At 37.0% G+C, this 18,834-nt stretch overlaps 1 protein-coding gene across 4 annotated transcripts in view; it reads left to right on the top strand.

Annotated features, from left to right (window-relative positions):
- Positions 1-18,834, top strand: part of ZFR (zinc finger RNA binding protein) — an 82,576-nt gene that overhangs the window by 30,252 nt on the left and 33,490 nt on the right. For all 4 annotated transcript variants that reach the window (XR_008664359.1, XM_055325095.1, XM_055325094.1 and 1 more), the window contains 6 exons: positions 2,824-3,071; positions 5,801-5,992; positions 6,684-6,975; positions 9,678-9,871; positions 11,663-11,782; positions 13,209-13,354. Coding sequence is in view for 3 of the 4 variants with exons in the window: in XM_055325095.1 (XP_055181070.1) it covers positions 2,824-3,071; positions 5,801-5,992; positions 6,684-6,975; positions 9,678-9,871; positions 11,663-11,782; positions 13,209-13,354 (1,192 nt within the window). In the remaining variant the exon portion in view is untranslated. The remainder of the gene's footprint in view (positions 1-2,823; positions 3,072-5,800; positions 5,993-6,683; positions 6,976-9,677; positions 9,872-11,662; positions 11,783-13,208; positions 13,355-18,834) is intronic.

The raw sequence follows: 18,834 nt of genomic DNA, 5'->3' as shown, positions 1-18,834 counted from the left end.
ACATTTGTTGCTAGTACTTATAGGAGATTAGGTAGTAAACTATACTTAAGCTTTTATTAGTTTTAAATACATGTGTGCAAATGGAGATTATTTTGTAAATATTACACTTAGCCTGGTGATTTTTGTGATTTTAAATAACTCAGTGTTTAAAGCACCTCACAGTCTCTTAGCCTATTTTCTCATCTGTCAAATAGGAATAATAAAGCCTTATTGATGTGAGACTTCACTGTCATACTGTCAATCCTCAATTTAAAAAAAAAAAAAAAACAAACAGGGATGCCTAGGTGGCTCAGCGGATGAGCATCTGCCTCCAGCTCAGGTCCTGGGATCAAGTCCTGCATTGGGCTCCCCACGGGGAAGTCTCCTTCTCCCTCTGCCTATGTCTCTGCCTCTCTCTGTGTCTCTCATGAATAAATGAATAAAGTCTTTAAAAATAAATAAATTAAAACAAAAACAAAGATCCTGAAAGTCCTGGTCATCCAGCATTGTAGGATGTTATTGCCCTTAATGCTACTTTTTGTTTTCTTATATTAATTCATGAGGTTACATTCAAGTGGCATTTTTGCAGTTTCTGTACACAACAGCTAGTCATTTGGAAAATGTCTGTTTAAAAAATGTCATAAGGGCAGCCCTGGTGGCTTATCGGTTTAGCGCTGCCTTCAGTCCAGGGCGTGATCCTCGAGACCTGGGATCGAGTCTCATGTCAGGCTCCCTGCATGGAGCCTGCTTCTCCCTCTGCCTGTGTCTCTGCCCCCTCCCCCTCTCTCTCCCTGTCTCTCATGAATAAAGAAAATCTTTTAAAAAAAAATAATAAAATTTTTAAAATGTCATAAAAATCATGGTCCTAGCCAGTTATAATTCAAGAATAGCTTTGTTAGTTTTAACTAGACAATTTATGCTGTTTTAAGAGTGGAGTTTAAACTGTACATATTTCTGCCTATAACTGAGTGTGAATTTAATTATTCTTCTGTAACATTTTTAAGTAACATAGGACATTGGTAAGACTGACCAGAGGGGTATATTGATCTATAGAGTTTTTCCTTAGACCAATCAGTTGTTTTCTAATTTTTTTAATCTGATTATCTGCTTCTTAGTAAGCATAAGAAGCAGCTTACCTACTTCTTCCTACTTTTTTTATTTTTATTTTTTTAAAGATTTTATTTATTTATTCTTGAGATACACAGAGAGAGGGAGAGATAGGGGCAGAGACACAGGCAGAGGGAGAAGCAGGCTCCATGCAGGGAGTCCGACATGGCACTCAATCCCGGGTTTGCAGGATCACGTCCTGGGCCTAAGGCAGGTGCCAAACCGCTGAGCCACCCAGGGATCCCCCTACTTTTACTTTTAGATGTTTTCTTCTCTTACCATACTCTCTACCATTCTAGATATTTCTAGTTTCAGATACCTGTGATTCTGACTTAACCACGCATCTTAAATCCTCACCTTTCCAATTCATGTTTTCTTATCTGTCTGTGTAGATGCCTCCGAGCTAGTGGGTCATAAAGTCTTTTCAACATAGCAGTCTGCGTTTGAGAGACCAAAAAGCTCATTTTTCCTTAAGTAATTTTTCTGTGCCATGCGGCAACTAGGAATATTTCTCTTAAGCCTTACGTGACTCTTTGCCCACTCAATTCCACTTGAGAATAAAAAGAAGTCTTACTAGAATGTGATAAATAGGGAGTCCACCAAATTTCTAGAGATCTTAGTTTAGAAAAGGGGTAGCTTTCCAATTTTGAGATAGGCTTATAAGTAAGATCAGCAGCTTTGTCACTTTTAAAACTTATATAGATTTTAGTCTATAAGTCACTGAATGAATGTACACAACATGTATATGTTACGTCTGTCAGTAACTAACTAGGTTTGCTTATTCATTAAAGACTTTGAGCAGTGGAAATGGATAGAATCCATACATTAAACCAGAAAACACAGTGCTCTTTTTCTTTTGGAGGATGAAAACTAATGTATTTGGTCCTTAATTCCTATATGTTTTATCTGTTGTCCTATATATTCATCTGAACTCAAGCTCCGTATCACAGATTTCTGCTAAGGTTTCTTCACCTTGCTTCTCCAAACCAGCTTCTGTCAGCCACTTGCTTTTAATCAGTTGCACAACCCATCAGTCAGTCACTGGGATTCAAAATCCTGGCGTGTTTTTCTTTTCTTTTGTATATTCTATCCTCTTAGCCACCAAGCAGATAAAAATTTTACTTTCATGAATTTCTTTTCTTCTTGTCTTGTATCCTAGTTCAGACTCTTTCTCAAATTCAGCCCTTCCCAAATTGTATGCAGAAGAATTCTTTTGGGGAAAATATTAACAGATTCTGTAACTACGTAAATTTATATCTCTGTGGTATCCTACCAACTGAACTATAAGTTTCACAAAGTTAGGGAGCAAATCTTATACTGTTTTATGCCTTTATAACATCTGGCAGGTGCTGAGTTAAAAACTTGTTGATTGACTTACATAAAAAGAAAGTGAGGACTCCTGGGTGGCTCAGTGGTTGAGTGTCTGCCTTCTGCCTTTGGCTCAGGGTGTGCTCGCAAGTCCCGGGATTGAGTCCCACATCGGGCTCCCTGTGAGGAGCCTGCTTCTCCCTCTGTCTATGTCTGTGCCTCTCTGTCTCTCATGAATAAATAAAACCTTTTTTTTTTTTTAAGGAAAGTAAATAAGATTTTTCCAGGTTTTGTAAGATATTCGTTATTTGTAAATATGCACGTGTAAATCTGCATTTATTCACAGAATTTACTGAATTTAAATTTATAGCATTTAACTTGGCCTTTTGTAATTATGTAACATAATCTTTGTTTGATTTTATTTGTAAGGTACATCTTATTCAGGTTATGAAGCAGCAGTGTATTCAGCTGCATCCTCCTACTACCAACAGCAGCAGCAGCAACAGAAGCAGGCGGCAGCGGCAGCAGCAGCTGCTGCTGCAACAGCTGCCTGGACAGGGACCACCTTTACTAAAAAAGCACCATTCCAAAATAAACAACTGAAACCAAAACAGCCTCCCAAACCGCCCCAGATTCACTATTGTGATGTTTGTAAGATCAGCTGTGCTGGACCACAGGTACTTATGTTGTATGTTTTAGTTTTACCACGAGTCTTCAGTGGTTATTTTTGGTAGTTAAGTATGGTTGATATTCTAATTCTTACACTCATGGAGAAGGTTTACATTTTCTTTCCTGTTAGCTTTTAGCTAACACATATTTCAGTAAACAGTCTTTTCTTTTTTAAGAAGTATTTGTGTTGAGATACAGGAATTCTATTAAGAAAAAACTTTGAAAATGATTATGAATGAAAATGAAAAATGGGCAAATTATACCCTTTTTTCATGAAAGATAACTTTGCTCTTTAAATAAAACTTAAATTTAACTTAAAAGTTTAATATTCAAATTAATTGGAGTTGGGGATAAGATTGAATTTTTATTTCTCTTTTAGCATCTACAGCTTGCTTTATAAAGCCTTTATACAAAATTCTTCAACTTAACATAGTTGACTCTTGATTTCCTTCAAGGCTCTTCTGCGAGGTCCATTTTGAGTATATGAATAGAATTTTACAGCTGAAAAAGGATGACCATAGAGAATTTAGTTTTACATACTTGAATTAAAGATGAGAGAAGTTTGTCAAATGTATTATTTTTTAGAGCATATAAATAGCAGAAGAAAATTATCTTTCTGGAATATTAAAAATCCTTAAAATAAGCCCTTTTAACAATCAAGTTTGCAGGATAGCATTTCTAATAAGACTGATTTTTTTGTACATACTTTATAGAATATTACTTATTTCTGTATAATCTCCTCTATGAGATAATAGAAACTTTGGGACAAGAAAGATGTGGGAAGTGTCTTTTTCAAAAATATCAACTAATGAAACATGTAAAATCTCTATCCCCCCCCCCCCCCGGTTTTTTTCCTGGTTGCTACACGTAAAATACGTAATTTAGGCATGAGTGTTGTATAAAGTCTAATGTATTTAACCCTTATCCCAATGTTATTTGTTAATTTCCTTAAAAATGTCTTATAGAAGAATTGACCAGTTTGGCAAAGGCATGTTATTGGAAAGGAACAGTCTTTGAAGTAGTTTCTTTCAGTTATATTGTCTTTGCCCCACCTATGTACATTCTTTTTAATTTACCAGATTACTTTTATCTACTTTTTAATACTGCTTGTTTTAGATTATTTTCAGTTAACAGCATTCCCTGAGTTATACAAATTAGAGAATAACTGTGGACTATTTAATATGGGAACTAGTTAAATAAAACCTTCTTTCTCCCCTATTTTGAGTGTGATAGGAAACAGTTTCATTGTGATTATGTGGCCAGGGTAGAGGGAGCAGGTAGGGAATGGTGGCAGGGACACAGAATTAAACATGGAAGGGAGTACATCCTACTCTGTGATAGCTATTGAGAGCGGATGATGCTATTAGTGGCAAATGAAGACCTAAGAGATGTGTTGAATATCTGGTACCCATATAGCTAGAACATGGCTCTAGGAGCATAGGTGAAAAGTAGCATTTAGAATGAGGCTCACTGTTGATTTGGAGTGTCTAGATTTTTACAAAAGAACAGGCCAGCGATACTTCTGCAAGTGAAAGGGCAGTGTCTTAAGGGGCTAATGAGCTTAGAGAAAAGCATCATTGACATTGTGCGTTAGAATCTAGGTAGTTGTGGACATGAGGAGGGACAGTAAGGTTCAGACTTAGGGGCCATGGTTCCAGTCGTATTACTGTATGGCTTTGGACAAGTTGAAGATACTCACTTCTTTGGGTTTTTGTTTCCTCACTTATTAAGGACTTGCCCTAAATAATTGAGGCTCACACCGCTCCATGGAGCCACTTTAGGCCACTGCAGATCATGAGAATCAGATGACTGGGTCTTAGGTCTCCCTCTTTTGTTTCAAAAACAGAGCAACTTTCCCTGCTTCTGCATAAGATTTCACTTGGAGAGAGCATTCTCATTTTTAAAAATTAGAAAATCATTGTTTTAGGTAATCTCTGTAAAGTTCCATCAAGCTCTGAAATTCTGTGATGAATGTACAATTTTATGCTAATGATACGTCTGTCTTAAAAACAATCATAAAAATAAAACATGAAAGCGGAACTATTTGGCCCCACTCAAGAAAAAAGAAATAGCAATCCTTATTAACCTCCTCATTTTAATAAATCTGCCTTCTTTAATTATCTGATTCCAGACAATTTTTAATATATAATTTCATTATTTTGTTGGCTCATATTACAATAATACTGTTTTTCCTGGAAAATATATATAATTTTGGCTATTGCATATTTTAAATAAGCTTTATTCAGGATGGTATGGGTTCTATATGAAAATGCATTCTGAGTTAGAAAAGTTATATAAATAAATATACCTGCTCCTATAAAATATCTTGTTGCCACTTTTTTTTCATGATATAGATACATTGCCTCCCTCATCTTAATTCTACAATTAAATAATTTGTGCAGTGATCACTCTGTCCATCATTATACATAACCATCATACATAAGTAATAAAAGATTCAAATTCTTAAAACTGGAAGTGGTTAGCTTATATTGATAATATGGCTATATATGAAGGTTCTTTGTAAATCAGCGTGTTAGGTAAATGTATTCTTGATAAAGTACAGAGAACAACAGGTATATCACATTTATAGGGAATCCTACATCCTCTTGTTCAGTTGCTTTTTCAGTCGTTCAGTGCTCATTTTTAAGTGAGTATTAGAGATTTGAGAATTGAATAATTTCAAATGATACAGATTGAAAATAAGCAAAGCAAAATTTATCCTTTTTGTTTGAAACAGACTTATAAAGAACATTTAGAAGGACAAAAACATAAAAAAAAAGAAGCCGCATTGAAAGCTTCACAAAATACCAGCAGCAGCAACAATTCTACTCGTGGGACTCAAAATCAGCTACGTTGTGAGCTCTGCGATGTGTCTTGTACAGGAGCAGATGCATATGCTGCCCACATTCGTGGTGCTAAGCATCAGAAAGTAGGTGTTCTTTCCCACATACCCTTATGTCTTACTCTGTTTTCTTTTACTTTTTCAATGGAGGGTTTAAATATAGGTGACTTTAAAACTTAAAAACTTTGAGTGGATTATAAGCCTTGTTTATATTGCTAATATACATAAAGGTAGCATCAAATAGTCATTGTTTAAAGAAGGAAAGACTGGAGAACTTTTTTCTTTAAATGAGATCATTTATTCTGCCAATTAGAAATTTGTTGTATGATTATTAATTTTCTTCTTGTCATGCTTAAGTCCTGGTTAGGTCTTTATGTAGCCAAGTTGATTTCATCTTTTTCTGCCTTGGTTTCCTCACCCTGTGGTAAATGGAATATGTGTCAAAATCTACTTCACAGAGATAGTTTTGAAAGCAATGAGTTTTATGTATGCAAATGAAAACACAACAAAGAAACACATAATTCAGATTTTTATTTTATAAAGTCTTTTATTGCCAGCTTGGAACAACTAAGAGTATTCCCAGAGTTATCAAAAAAGGGCTGATTTTGTTTAGTGTATGTTGTTTAAAGCAGAGAATGTATATATACTTCAAGGTTTTTATTTAAAATGATGAAAAAATAAATATCCATTTCCTTGTTTTCTAAAAATATACTCTTTCAGACAAAGTAAAAAATCTATACTTTTTGAGTTTCTTAACAAATGTGCTTTTATTTTGTAGGTGGTTAAATTACACACAAAACTTGGTAAACCCATTCCTTCAACAGAACCAAATGTTGTTAGCCAAGCTACTTCTTCAACAGCTGTGTCTGCTTCAAAACCGACTGCCTCTCCCTCAAGCATTGCAGCAAGCAATTGTACTGTGAATACTTCATCAATTGCAACTTCTTCAGTGAAAGGTCTTACAACTACAGGAAACTCGTCTCTTAATAGCACATCCAACACTAAAGTATCAGCAGTGCCTACAAATATGGCTGCCAAGAAAACATCTACACCCAAAATAAACTTTGTTGGCAAGTACTTAAGATTCTGTGTTCCTCCTAACTCTGTCAAAGTGATGTTTCTCCTCCATTCCAGGACTTACCCCTCTGTTTTATGCTCTTGTACCCGTCTCTCTTCTCTGGTACCTTATTTGGTCACATACCTTTTTTTTTTTTTCTCTTGAATTTTTAATCAGTCCTTTGTCTTCTGATGGTTTCTTCCTTCTTCCTTTTGGTCCTACAGGTTTACATGTGTCTTCTATAGTCTAAAAAAAATAAATAGGAATAGATAGATAGATAGATAGATAGATAGATAGATAGATAGATAGAGGGACGCCTGGGTGGCTCCGTGGTTGAGTGCCTGCCTTTGGCTCAGGTCATGATCCTGGGATCAAGGATCAAGTCCTGCATCAGGCTCCCTGTGGGGAGCCCTCTGCCTGTATCTCTCTGCCTCTCTCTCTGTGTGTGTGTCTTTCATGAATAAATAAATAAAATCTTAAAAAAAACAGGGGCACCTGGGTGGCTCAGTTGGTTAAGTGTCTGCCTTCAGCTGGGGTCATGATCCTGAGATCCTGGGATTGAGCCTCATATTGGGCTCCCTGCTCAGCAGGGAATCTGCTTCTCCCTCTCAGTATGCCTTTCCCCCTATGCCTTCCCTCTCTTGCTCACTCTCTCTTAAACAAAATCTTTAAAAATAATTAAAAGAACAAAAAGTTAAAAACCAGTCATTTTCTTATTACTATAATCCTCTCAAGCTGCAGTTTAATTCCTGCTTTCTCTACTTTTATATTTCTTATCCAGTCCTCTGCCTGTTACAGTGTTTCCACTCTACGGTTCTGAAACTGCTTTCAGGAGTAGCCAAAGACTTAATTGCCAAATCCAGTGACCAGTTTTCAGTCTCACCCTGTTGACCCTGTTGACCTCTCTAACATCTGACATAGTTGACTGCTTAAAGCTTAAAGTCTCTTTTATATGTCTACCAATCCCTTTCGCAGGTGTCATATTGATTCTTTTTGCTTCATGTTCGTTAAATAGTGGTGCTCATGAGATTCTGATTCTGGTTCTCCTCTCACTTTTCTCACCCAGTGTTCACAAGTAGTCTCATTCATTCCAGTGTGCAGTAACTTTAAAAATTTTTTTTTTAAGATTTTATTTATTTATTCATGGGGGGGGGGTGCAGGCTCCATGCAGGGAGCCAGACATGGGACTCAATCCCGGGTCTCTAGGATCAGGCCCTGGGCCGAAGGCGGGGCCAACCGCTGAGCCACCTGGGCTGCCCCACTTTAAAATCTTTTGTACAGGGATCCCTGGGTGGTGCAGCGGTTTGGCGCCTGCCTTTGGCCCAGGGCGCGATCCTGGAGACCCGGGATCGAGTCCCACGTCGGGCTCCCGGTGCATGGAGCCTGCTTCTCCCTCTACCTGTGTCTCTGCCTCTCTCTCTCTCTCTCTCTCTCTCTCTCTCTCTCTCTCTGTGACTATCATAAATTAAAAAAAAAAATTAAAAAAAAAATAAAATCTTTTGTACAGTCTTAAAACTCCCACCTTTTAGAGCTATGTTGTAGGAATTACCTGGTCATTTTCTCTATGGTTCTCTATGGTCGACCCTTGTCTCATTCTATCACAAGAGTGTCATGCAGTAATCTTGTCAAATTGCAGCTTTTTTCACATGGAAAACTTCACTGTTATTCTTTCTGCTTGTTAATTTCCTCCTTCAGTTGTATACATCGTTCTCTTGTTTCTGTCACTACACTATTTCTACCCCCAAAAAAATTATTTTTCTAAATAGCTACTGTCTTGATTTTAGGCCTTCAAAGTATCTTCCTTAGAGTTTCGTCTCTGACCACGTCCAGTTTCTCCAATGCTTATCAAAGTCATTTTGTTAAAATACATGCCAAATTGTTAGTCTCCTGCTTAAAAATTACAGTGGTCTTCTCCTTGCTTGTAAAAAAAACTATATTCCTTCATTATGCTATCCAAGGCCTTCATAGTCTGACCCCTGCCCCATGTGCAATGACGTCTGCCTATGTAGTACTTGATGCTGATGTCTTCCTTGAATTTACTATAGTCTTTTAAACTTCATGTTGTTGTGTATAATACTCTATTTAGACATGATGCTCATCTTTCTGCTGGGCCAGGTTCATACTTGTTACTGTTTTTTTGGAAGCCCAGTTCAAGTGACACAACCTTAGTGAAGCCTTTGCTAACTGGATCATGTTAGAAAGTGGTGGCTCCTTTTTTTTTTAACATTCCCACCACACTGTGTTCCTTCTTACTATATATAGCACTTACCACACTGTATTATAATTATTTGTATCTTCTCTTAAATTGTTAGCATCTCAAAGGCAGCTACATTGTCTTATTCTTACAGTACCAGGACTTAGGACACTACCCAGTACCTTGGGAGGGAGGGAGGCATACAAACATGAATTAGGCTTAGACCCTACCTTTTTAGGTATTTGATGTTCATTTTTAGGTATTTGCTGTTACAAGAGTCATGGTGGGGATGGAAAGGATCATTAGGTATTGGAAAATGGAAAAATCTAGATATGTATTTCATTAACGGATAAAAAGGCCAAATGGTTGATGTGTTCTTCAAAATTCAGATGGATGTCAAGCAGGAGTTGGACTAATTAATGGTGAAAAAATAAGAACTTTATCGGAAATATCTTTTGCATGAGATAATATATTTACAAAAAGAAAATTAAAATTACTGTAATTCTTTTATGCTCTTCTAGGTGGGAATAAGCTGCAGTCAACAGGAAATAAAACAGAAGACTTAAAAGGAACTGAATGTGTTAAAAGCACTCCTGTCACCTCTGTACAGATTCCAGAAGTAAAGCCAGACACCGTGTCAGAACCAGTCACACCTGCATCTCTTGCTGCTTTGCAGAGTGACGTGCAGCCAGTAGGCCATGATTATGTGGAGGAGGTATTGATTTGAGAATACCGTCACTATGAGATATAGGAAGGAAATATGTCACTTTGGGGGCGCCTGGGTGCTCATGCTCAGTCGGTTAAATGTTCCACTCTTGATTTCATCTCAGGTCATGAACTCACGGTTGTGAGATTGAGCCCTGTGCTGGGTGTGGAGGCTGCTTAAAACTCTCTCTCTTCTGTACCACCACCTCCCTCACTTGCCACCCCCCCCCCCAACTCTGTCATTTTGTTGTAGCAATGCTTTGTGCATGAAATTAGATTTAGATTACTTATAAAGGGGGCAGCCCCGGTGGTTTAGTGGTTTAGCGCCACCTTTGGCCCAGGGCGTGATCCTGGGGACCCTGGATCAAGTCCCACGTCGGGCTCCCTGCATGGAGCCTGCTTCTCCCTCTGCCTGTGTCACTGCCTCTCTCTCTCTCTCTCTCTCTCTGTGTGTGTGTCTCATGAATAAATAAATAAATGTTAAAAAAAAAGATTACTTATAAAGGAATATCATAGGTATCTTTGTTAAAGGCTTTTACAAAGCATGTCCTTGGGGCACTTGTATGGCTCAATCAGTTGGTTTTGGCTCAGATCGTGATCTTACAGTGGGTTCCACATTCATCAGGGAATCCACCTGAAGATTCACTCCCTCTGCTCCTCCCCACCTCAGATAAATAATTTTTAAAAAAAGTGTCCACATCTGTAAAACTTGGATATTTCTGAAGTTGCGAAGATTAGATTATAAAGTACCTAGGACAGTGCCTAGCATATAGTAGATTTTTGGTAAATATTTCATTTTCTCCCATCAAGAAAAATTACATATTACGTTGTCTTTATCAGATAGAAAACTAACTAGATTGTGTAGTTTATAAGTAATTTGCAATTTAAAAATTATAGATCTTAAGAGAGTAAAGTTTGATTATCTGTAGAAATGTACATGGCCAGGACACTTTAATCTTTAATGATATTGGTTAATTAAGTAATCATAAACTTCAGAGAATTGCATTCGGAGCCAGTCTTTAAAGCTGTCACAAATAATTTGAACCTAGTATCTATTATAGACATTTTATTAACCTGTACTTTTCCTGACTGTACATTTAGAAAAACTTGACATTGATTTTCCATAAAGTTACATGTTTAAAATCTTGAACTTTGTAGAAACTTGTATACCAAAATAATGTCTTTAATCGTCTTTATTTCTGTCTCTAAGAGCAGTTACCTAGCTACTAGCAGGCATTCACTCTTTATTAGAGAATTTATTAGGGAACTATTATCTAATTGCATTTAAGCCTATATGTCTACATAGTTAAAAGTTTTGAAATTAAAATTAATATCAAAAGCAAATACATGCAAATACACATATTGCATGCTGCAATTAAGAATTTTAACATTTAGCCTGTTTTTGAAGATTATCCTTTTAAAAAATAGACATCGAGGGCAGCCCCGGTGGCGCAGCGGTTTAGCGCCGCCTGCAACCCAGGGCGTGATCTGGAGACCCTGGATCGAGTCCCACGTCAGGCTCTCTGCATGGAGCCTGCTTCTCCCTCTGCCTGTGTCTCTGCCTCTCTCTCTCTCTCTCTCTCTCTCTCTCTCTCTGCATCTCTATGAATAAATAAATTAAAAAAAAAATAGACATCGAAAAAATTTTTAAAAAAATAGAAAATAGATATTGTCTATTTTCCCCCCAACTTGAAACTCCTGTGTACATTTATTCATCACAGAATTTGTGAGGGTTTGTGAATGAAGTCTTCAACTATACTATTCCTGTTATGATTCTTACATTTTTTTTTCCTATGTCAAGGTACGAAATGATGAGGGGAAGGTAATTCGATTCCATTGTAAATTATGCGAATGCAGTTTTAATGATCCCAATGCTAAGGAGATGCACTTGAAAGGGCGAAGACACAGACTTCAATATAAAGTGAGTAAAATTTTAACTGTGGGGGGGGGGCTAGTCAGTTAAGTGATGAACTCTTGATTTTGGCTTAGGTCATGATCTCAGGGTTGTGAGATCAAGCCCCACATCACATCAGGCGTGGAGCCTGCCTAAGAATCTCTTTCCTTCTACCCCTCCCCCTCTTAAAAAAATGTCAGCTGTCTTTTTCTTTTAACAGAGCTTGGAACATTGTCCATAGAAAACAAAACATCTAAACATAACTCAGTTCATGAACTCCATTCTAACATTAGCATGTCCTGTCTCCCTTGGATTCAGATGTTTGGTTTTTATTGATTAGTTAACAGTATAACCATATTTTATCATTTTTAGTTACTATAACGTTGCTTGCAGGTAATCATGTAATTATAGATAATTGCTTCACATAAGCTATTTTGAAAGAAGTATTAGGTCTCCATTTATTTACCTGCTCTGTCTTGGTAGAATTCCAGCTAAAATAAATTTTAAGATGAGGAATTCTTCATTGAAAACACTTCAAATGTTAAATTAAAAGCAGAACATTTATTTAAAGTTTTTTAGGGGATCCCTGGGTGGCTCAGTGGTTTAGTGCCTGCCTTCGGCCCAAGGCATGGTCCTGGGGTCCTCGGATCAAGTCCCATGTTGGGCTCCCTGCATGGGGCCAGCTTCTCCCTCTGCCTGTGCCTGCCCCCGCCCCCGTGCCTCTCATGAATAAATAAATAAAATCTGGGATCCCTGGGTGGCGCAGTGGTTTAGCACCTGCCTTTGGCCCAGGGCGTGATCCTGGAGACCCGGGATCAAATCCCATGTCGGGCTCCCTGCATGGAGCCTGCTTCTCCCTCTGCCTGTGTCTCTGCCTCTCTCTTTTTCTCTCTCTCTCTCTCTCTCTCTCTCTGTGTGTGTGACTATCGTGAATAAATAAATAAAATCTTAAAAATAAATTAAATAAATAATAAATTAATAAATGAAATAATAAATAAAATCTCAAATAAAGTTTTTTATTAGGCTAATGTACTGGATTCATGTTTTCCCTTCTAAATACAGAGGTGGTGAAAATTAAAATAATGTGTGGTTTTGGTTTTTTTTTTTAACCCTACACTCAGACATTTAGAATCATTACTTACAAAGAAGTAAAGGAAGGTTAAATATCCATTAGTCCCCTAAGGAATTCTTCTGTTGGTTAACACTAAGTTATGTACTTTTTTATATGAAATATGTTATCATAAACTTGGACAATTTGGGGAGTGGGAAGGGAAAATAAATAAGGTTATTAATGTATTCTGAATCTTCCCTCTTGTACAAATTTCATTTTACTGATTTTACTCTTACAATAAATTTGCAACTGGAAGATGAAAGACTGGAGGATTGTGTGATTTAATAATATATGTAGAATTGTTGGAGGGCCTGCTGACTTTTTAAGTGTCTGTATTAACAGAAAAAAGTAAATCCAGATTTGCAAGTAGAAGTAAAGCCCAGTATTCGAGCCAGAAAGATTCAAGAAGAGAAAATGAGGAAGCAGATGCAGAAAGAAGAGTATTGGCGAAGACGAGAAGAAGAAGAACGCTGGAGAATGGAAATGAGGTAGTATCTTTAACTTTTAGTAGCATGATAGAAAGTGGTTCAGCCTTTCTAAAAAGCTTAGCTATTCTGAGTATGTGACTTCCATTCAGAGCAATCCAGATTTATTTAATCTACTTTTAATTTTCGCTTTTCAGGAAGATCCTAGGTCTAGGAAAGACATGCATTAAAATTAAGTTATTGGCTATTCTAGTATTTGACCGCGGCCTTGGTATTAGGAATTATGTGGTAAGTGGTATCATATATATATATACACATATATATATATATTAGATATATCAAGAAATAGTTTATTTATATATAGATTTTTGTTTTTTTAAAGCAAACTCGACTACACTTAGTGTGGGGCTTGAACTCAACGATCCCAAGATCAGGAGTCACATGCTTTACTGACTGAGCTAGCCAGGTGCCCCAGAATAATATTATAAATTAAATGCCCCAGTTTAAAAGAAAATAGAACATTTGGTTATATGATAAAAATATCCTGGGATGCCTGAATGGCTCAGCGGTTGAGCTGCTTCCTTTGGCTCAGGGTGTGATTTTAGCCCTGGGATCGAGTCCCACAATCGGCTCCCTGCAGGGAGCCTGCTTCTCCCTCTGCCTATGTTTCTGCCTCTCTCTGTGTGTGTCTCTAAGGAATAAATAAATAAAATCTTTAAAAAATATATCCTGAGTGTAAGATTTCGTAGACAGATACTAATATGTGGTTTTTTTAATTTAATTTTATTTTTTTAAGATTTTATTTGAAAGAGAGACAAAGATAGCGACCGAAATAGCACAAGCAGAGAAGAGAGGAAGAAGCAGGCTCCCCGCTGAGCAAGGAGCCCAACATGCAGCTTGATCCCAGAACCCTGGGAAGACAGTTGCTTAACCAACTTAGAGCTACACAGGCATGCCAAAGTATCTTATTTTTAAAAGAAGCTTATGGAAGCTTTAGAAGCTATAGGGCAGGGGGCAGCCCGGGTGGCTCAGTGGTTTAATGCCACTTTCAGCCCAGGGTGTGATCCTGGAGACCCGGGATCGAGTCCCACATCAGGCTCCCTGCATGGAGTCTGCTTCTCCCTCTGCCTGTGTCTATGCCTCTTCCTCTCTCTGTCTCTCTCATGAATAAATAAATAAAATCTTTAAAAAAAAAAAAAAAAAAGAAGCTATAGGACAGGAAAAAACATCTTCTAAAGATACATAAATGTTCAGTTTTATTGATACAACTGACATTTTTTTTGAGAGAGAGCAAGCCAGTAAGGGGGTACAGAGGGAAAGGAGAGAGAATCTTAAGTAGGCTCCATGCCCAGTGTAGAGCCTCACTCAAGGCTTAGTCTCACAACCCCGAGATCATGACCTGAGCTGAAATCAAGAGTCAGGCACTTAACTGGCTGAGCCACCCAGGTACCCCAACATATCCTTAAATGATACAGTTCGGGGGAACCCAGCCTGCTCAGACAGTAGAGCATGTGACGCTTGATTTCAGGGTTATGAGATCAAACCCCATATTTGGGTTATAGAGCTTACTTGAAAAAATTAAATGGCACAGTTTAGTGGTTTTAAGTATTGTTCATGGAGTTGTACAGCCATCACCACAATCAATTTTTGAACCATTAGCAGTCCCTCTCTATTTTCCTTGCAACCCCTACCTCTACCCATAGGCAACCACAATATACTTTCTGTCTGTAGACTTATTCTGGAGATTTCATTTAAATGGAGTCATACAAAAAAAATAAAAATAAATGGAATCATACTGTGTGGGGGTTTTTGTCTGCCTACTTTCACTTACAGTGTTTTCAAGCTTCATGCGTGTTACAGCATGTATCAGTACTTTTTTCATTTCATGGCTGGATAATATTCCATTGTATGAATGTGTAACATTGTCCATTTATCAGTGGATAGACATTGGTGGTGTTTCCACTTTTGGGCTATCATGAATACTGCTAAGAGTATTTGTGTACAAGTTTTAAAATACAATTTCAAAAAATAAGAACAAGCGTAATGTACACATTTTATAACTCTTTTCATTTATGTCAACTTAAAAATAAAGGTAAGATTATTTTTCATGACAGTATAGTGTTCTCTTATGTAGCCATGTAATTTTCTTTTTAACTTGTCCCATCTTGTTAGATATTTAGGTTCTTTCCAGAGTTTCTCTAACATTATTACACTAACCATCCTTGAGGCTGTATTATTACATACATCATAATTAGTTGCTAATAATAATATTTCCAGAAATGGAAGTACTTGTTTGAAAGAGAACTGTACTGAATACTGTAATTTCAGTGGTTTTCAGACTTTTTGAAATGTCTTTTTACTCAGTAATTATTGAAGACTCCAAAGAGCTTTTGCTTATGTAGGTTTTAGCTGTCATGATTTCACCATATTAAAAATTAAAACTGAAGTTTAAAATGACATTTTAACTATATTTGTTAAAATATAAACATATCAACTAATTACATTACATTAAATGTATTTTATAAATATAAAATGGTGAAAACCATAAAATAACTAATTCTTCACCAGAATAATGAAAATGACAGCTTTTACATTTTTGCAATTTAATGTCTTGCTTAAGAGAAAGCATGATTCTCATGTGCTTCTGTGTTCAGTTTGTTGTGATAGCACATTTTGCCTCTGGATAACTTCATTGTAAAATTCAAAAGAGAATGAGAATGGAAAAGGTAAATTTTGTCTTATGTTACCAAGACACGGATCCTCTGACCTGCCATCAGGGACCATCTGAAGTTCTTAGACCACACTTTGAAAATTACTGTTATAACATTAAAGCTTCTGCCAACGAGAGAGTGAAATATGAAATCCTTTTTTAGTTTTTTTGTTTTCAAATAGAAATTTGGGGGAAGAGGGGGAAATCTTTTCATACTTGTTTCTGTTCAGTTTGAATTGTAATTATATTACTGGCAAATTTTCAAAAAAAATTTTGAGCATAGTTGACATACAATACTACATTAGTTTTAGGTGTACAACATAGTGATTCAGTAAGTTTATACTTCATGCTATGCTTACCACAAGTGTAGCTACCATCTGTTCTCAGACGACATTGTTAACAATATCACTGAGTTATTCTGTATTTGTTATTCTGTGCCTTTTATTCCTGTGATTTACTCATTTCATAATTAGAAGCCTGTATTTCCTCTTCCTCTTCACCCATTTTGCCCATCCCTTCACAACCTTCCCCTGTGGCAAACATCAATTCTATTTATAGATCTAATGTTGCCTTTTTGTTTATTCACTTGGGTTTTTTTTTAGATTCCACATGTGAATGAAATCATATGTTTGTCTTCCTTAGTCTGACTTATTTCACTTAGCATAATACCTTCTATGTCCATCCATGTTGTTCCAAATGGGCACTATCTTATCCTTTTTTATGGCTGCATAATATACCTATATATGTCTGTGTTTTCCTGTTCACATATTCCTTATCTATTTGTGTATCAGTGAACACTTTGGTTGCTTCCATATCTTGGCTATTGTAAATGCTGCAGTAAACATAGGAGTGCACATATCTTTTCAAATTAGTTTTTATTTTCTTTGTGTAGGTACATAGTAGTGGGATTATTGGATCATAAGGTATTTTTGTTTTCTATAGTGGTTGCACCAATTTACATTTCCATCAGCAGTGTACGAGGGTTCCTTTTCCCCCCACCTCCTTGTCAACCTCTTGTTTATTTCACAAGTTGAACTTTATTTCATGTTTGACCACTTACATTTCTTGGTAAATTGCCTATTCATTTTTTATTTTTTTACTTACCAGTTGATTTGTACAGACACTGTATTGTGGTTATAAACCTATTATTAATGTGTTATCTTCAGATATTTTATTTTTTAATATGTTTATATATATCAGTCTCATTTTTATGATAATCTGCCTTTGTAATCCATTTTAAATTCTCTGTACTTAAATTATGGAGCTTTTCCTCTTTTGCTGATATATCAAATATTAAGCATCTAATGGGGGATCCCTGGGTGGCACAGCTGTTTGGCGCCTGCCTTTGGCCCAGGGCGCGATCCTGGAGACCCGGGATCAAATCCCACATCGGGCTCCCAGTGCATGGAGCCTGCTTCTCCCTCTGCCTGTGTCTCTGCCCCTCTCTCTCTCTCCCTCTCTCTCTCTCTCTCTCTCTCTCTCTCTATCATAAATAAATAATTTTTTTAAAAAAAAGCATCTAATGGTATGCTAGAAAATTGTACATACTGTGTTAGGCACTGAGTATGAATTGGTAAGCAATGGATAAAAATCTGTGCCTTTATGTAACTTAAATGTTTGTGTTCAGTAATAACAGTAAACCATTCAAAACTGGAATGAATGTGGTTTTTCAGAACCTTCAACCTGTTTTTATTCATTTTTTCTCTCAAGGCCTAAATAACAGAGAAGTATGTTTTTATACTACTTCTGAGTAGTATAGAATGACCTAAAAAACACTGCTTATTCCCAACCTGAGGAAATTGGTAGTTTCTGCAAAAAGCTACTTGAGAAGCATACTTCTCTCTCTCTTTTTTTTTGGGGGGGGGAGTGGGGTGGGAAGGGGGAGCATCCTTCTGTTGTATATTAAACAAATTTGTCTATAAAACCTTAATGCTATCAATTTGCTTTAGAGACAGGATTTCCCTTGGGACAAGTTATCAGTATCCTAGTTTGAAGCTAAAAGTGAAGACAGAAGTGAGAGTGAGTGAGCTAGTTCAAAATTAGATTCTGAAAATGACTTTTAAGCAGAGGTCATACAATAGCTACGCACAGTCCATGTTCAGCCTGTGGGTGTTTCATTTGATATACATGGCGCTTATTTTTATTTTTGTGTTTTTAAAGATTTTATTTATTTGAGACAGCACAAGAGGAGCGGGCGGGGGGGTGTGGAGCAGATTCCCCACCAAACAGGGAACCTGATGCAGGCTAAATCCCAGTTCCTGGGATCATGCCCTGAGCCAAAGGCAGACGCTTAACTAACTAAGCCACCCATGCACCCCTATGTGGTATTTCTAATCCTGATGATCTTGGGATTGCAAACCTGTATTCCCTTATGGCAGTAATTAGTTATTTAATGAACATGTACTTCCTCCTTGACCATAGTCCTTTCCACCTTTAATGTGTCCCCCAAAATGAGACAGAATATGAGTTGCCATTTATCATTGTCTTACACTGTTGTTTTTCTTCATAGTAGACAAATGTCTTTATGTATGCTTGTATCATAAATGAGGTCTTTAAAAGTAGGCTTTAGGGATGCTTGGGTGGCTCAGCAGTTGGAGCATCTGCCTTTGCCTCAGGGTGTAATCCCAAGGTCCAGGAATCGAGTCCTGCATTGGGCTCCCAGCGAGGAACCTGTTTCTCCCTCTGCCTGTCTCTGCCTCTCCCTGTATATCTCTCAGAATAAATAAATAAAATCAAAATGAATGAATGAAGGCTTAAGAGATTCTCTCTAAGGAGAAAATAGGAGAGAGCCCATTTCTTCGGAGACAGAAAATTCCTGAATGTGTGTTTCAGG

Source organism: Nyctereutes procyonoides, unplaced genomic scaffold (genome assembly GCF_905146905.1).
Source record: "Nyctereutes procyonoides isolate TBG_1078 unplaced genomic scaffold, NYPRO_anot_genome, whole genome shotgun sequence".
NCBI lineage: Eukaryota > Metazoa > Chordata > Mammalia > Carnivora > Canidae > Nyctereutes > Nyctereutes procyonoides.
This window is presented reverse-complemented; position numbering and strand designations above follow the sequence as displayed.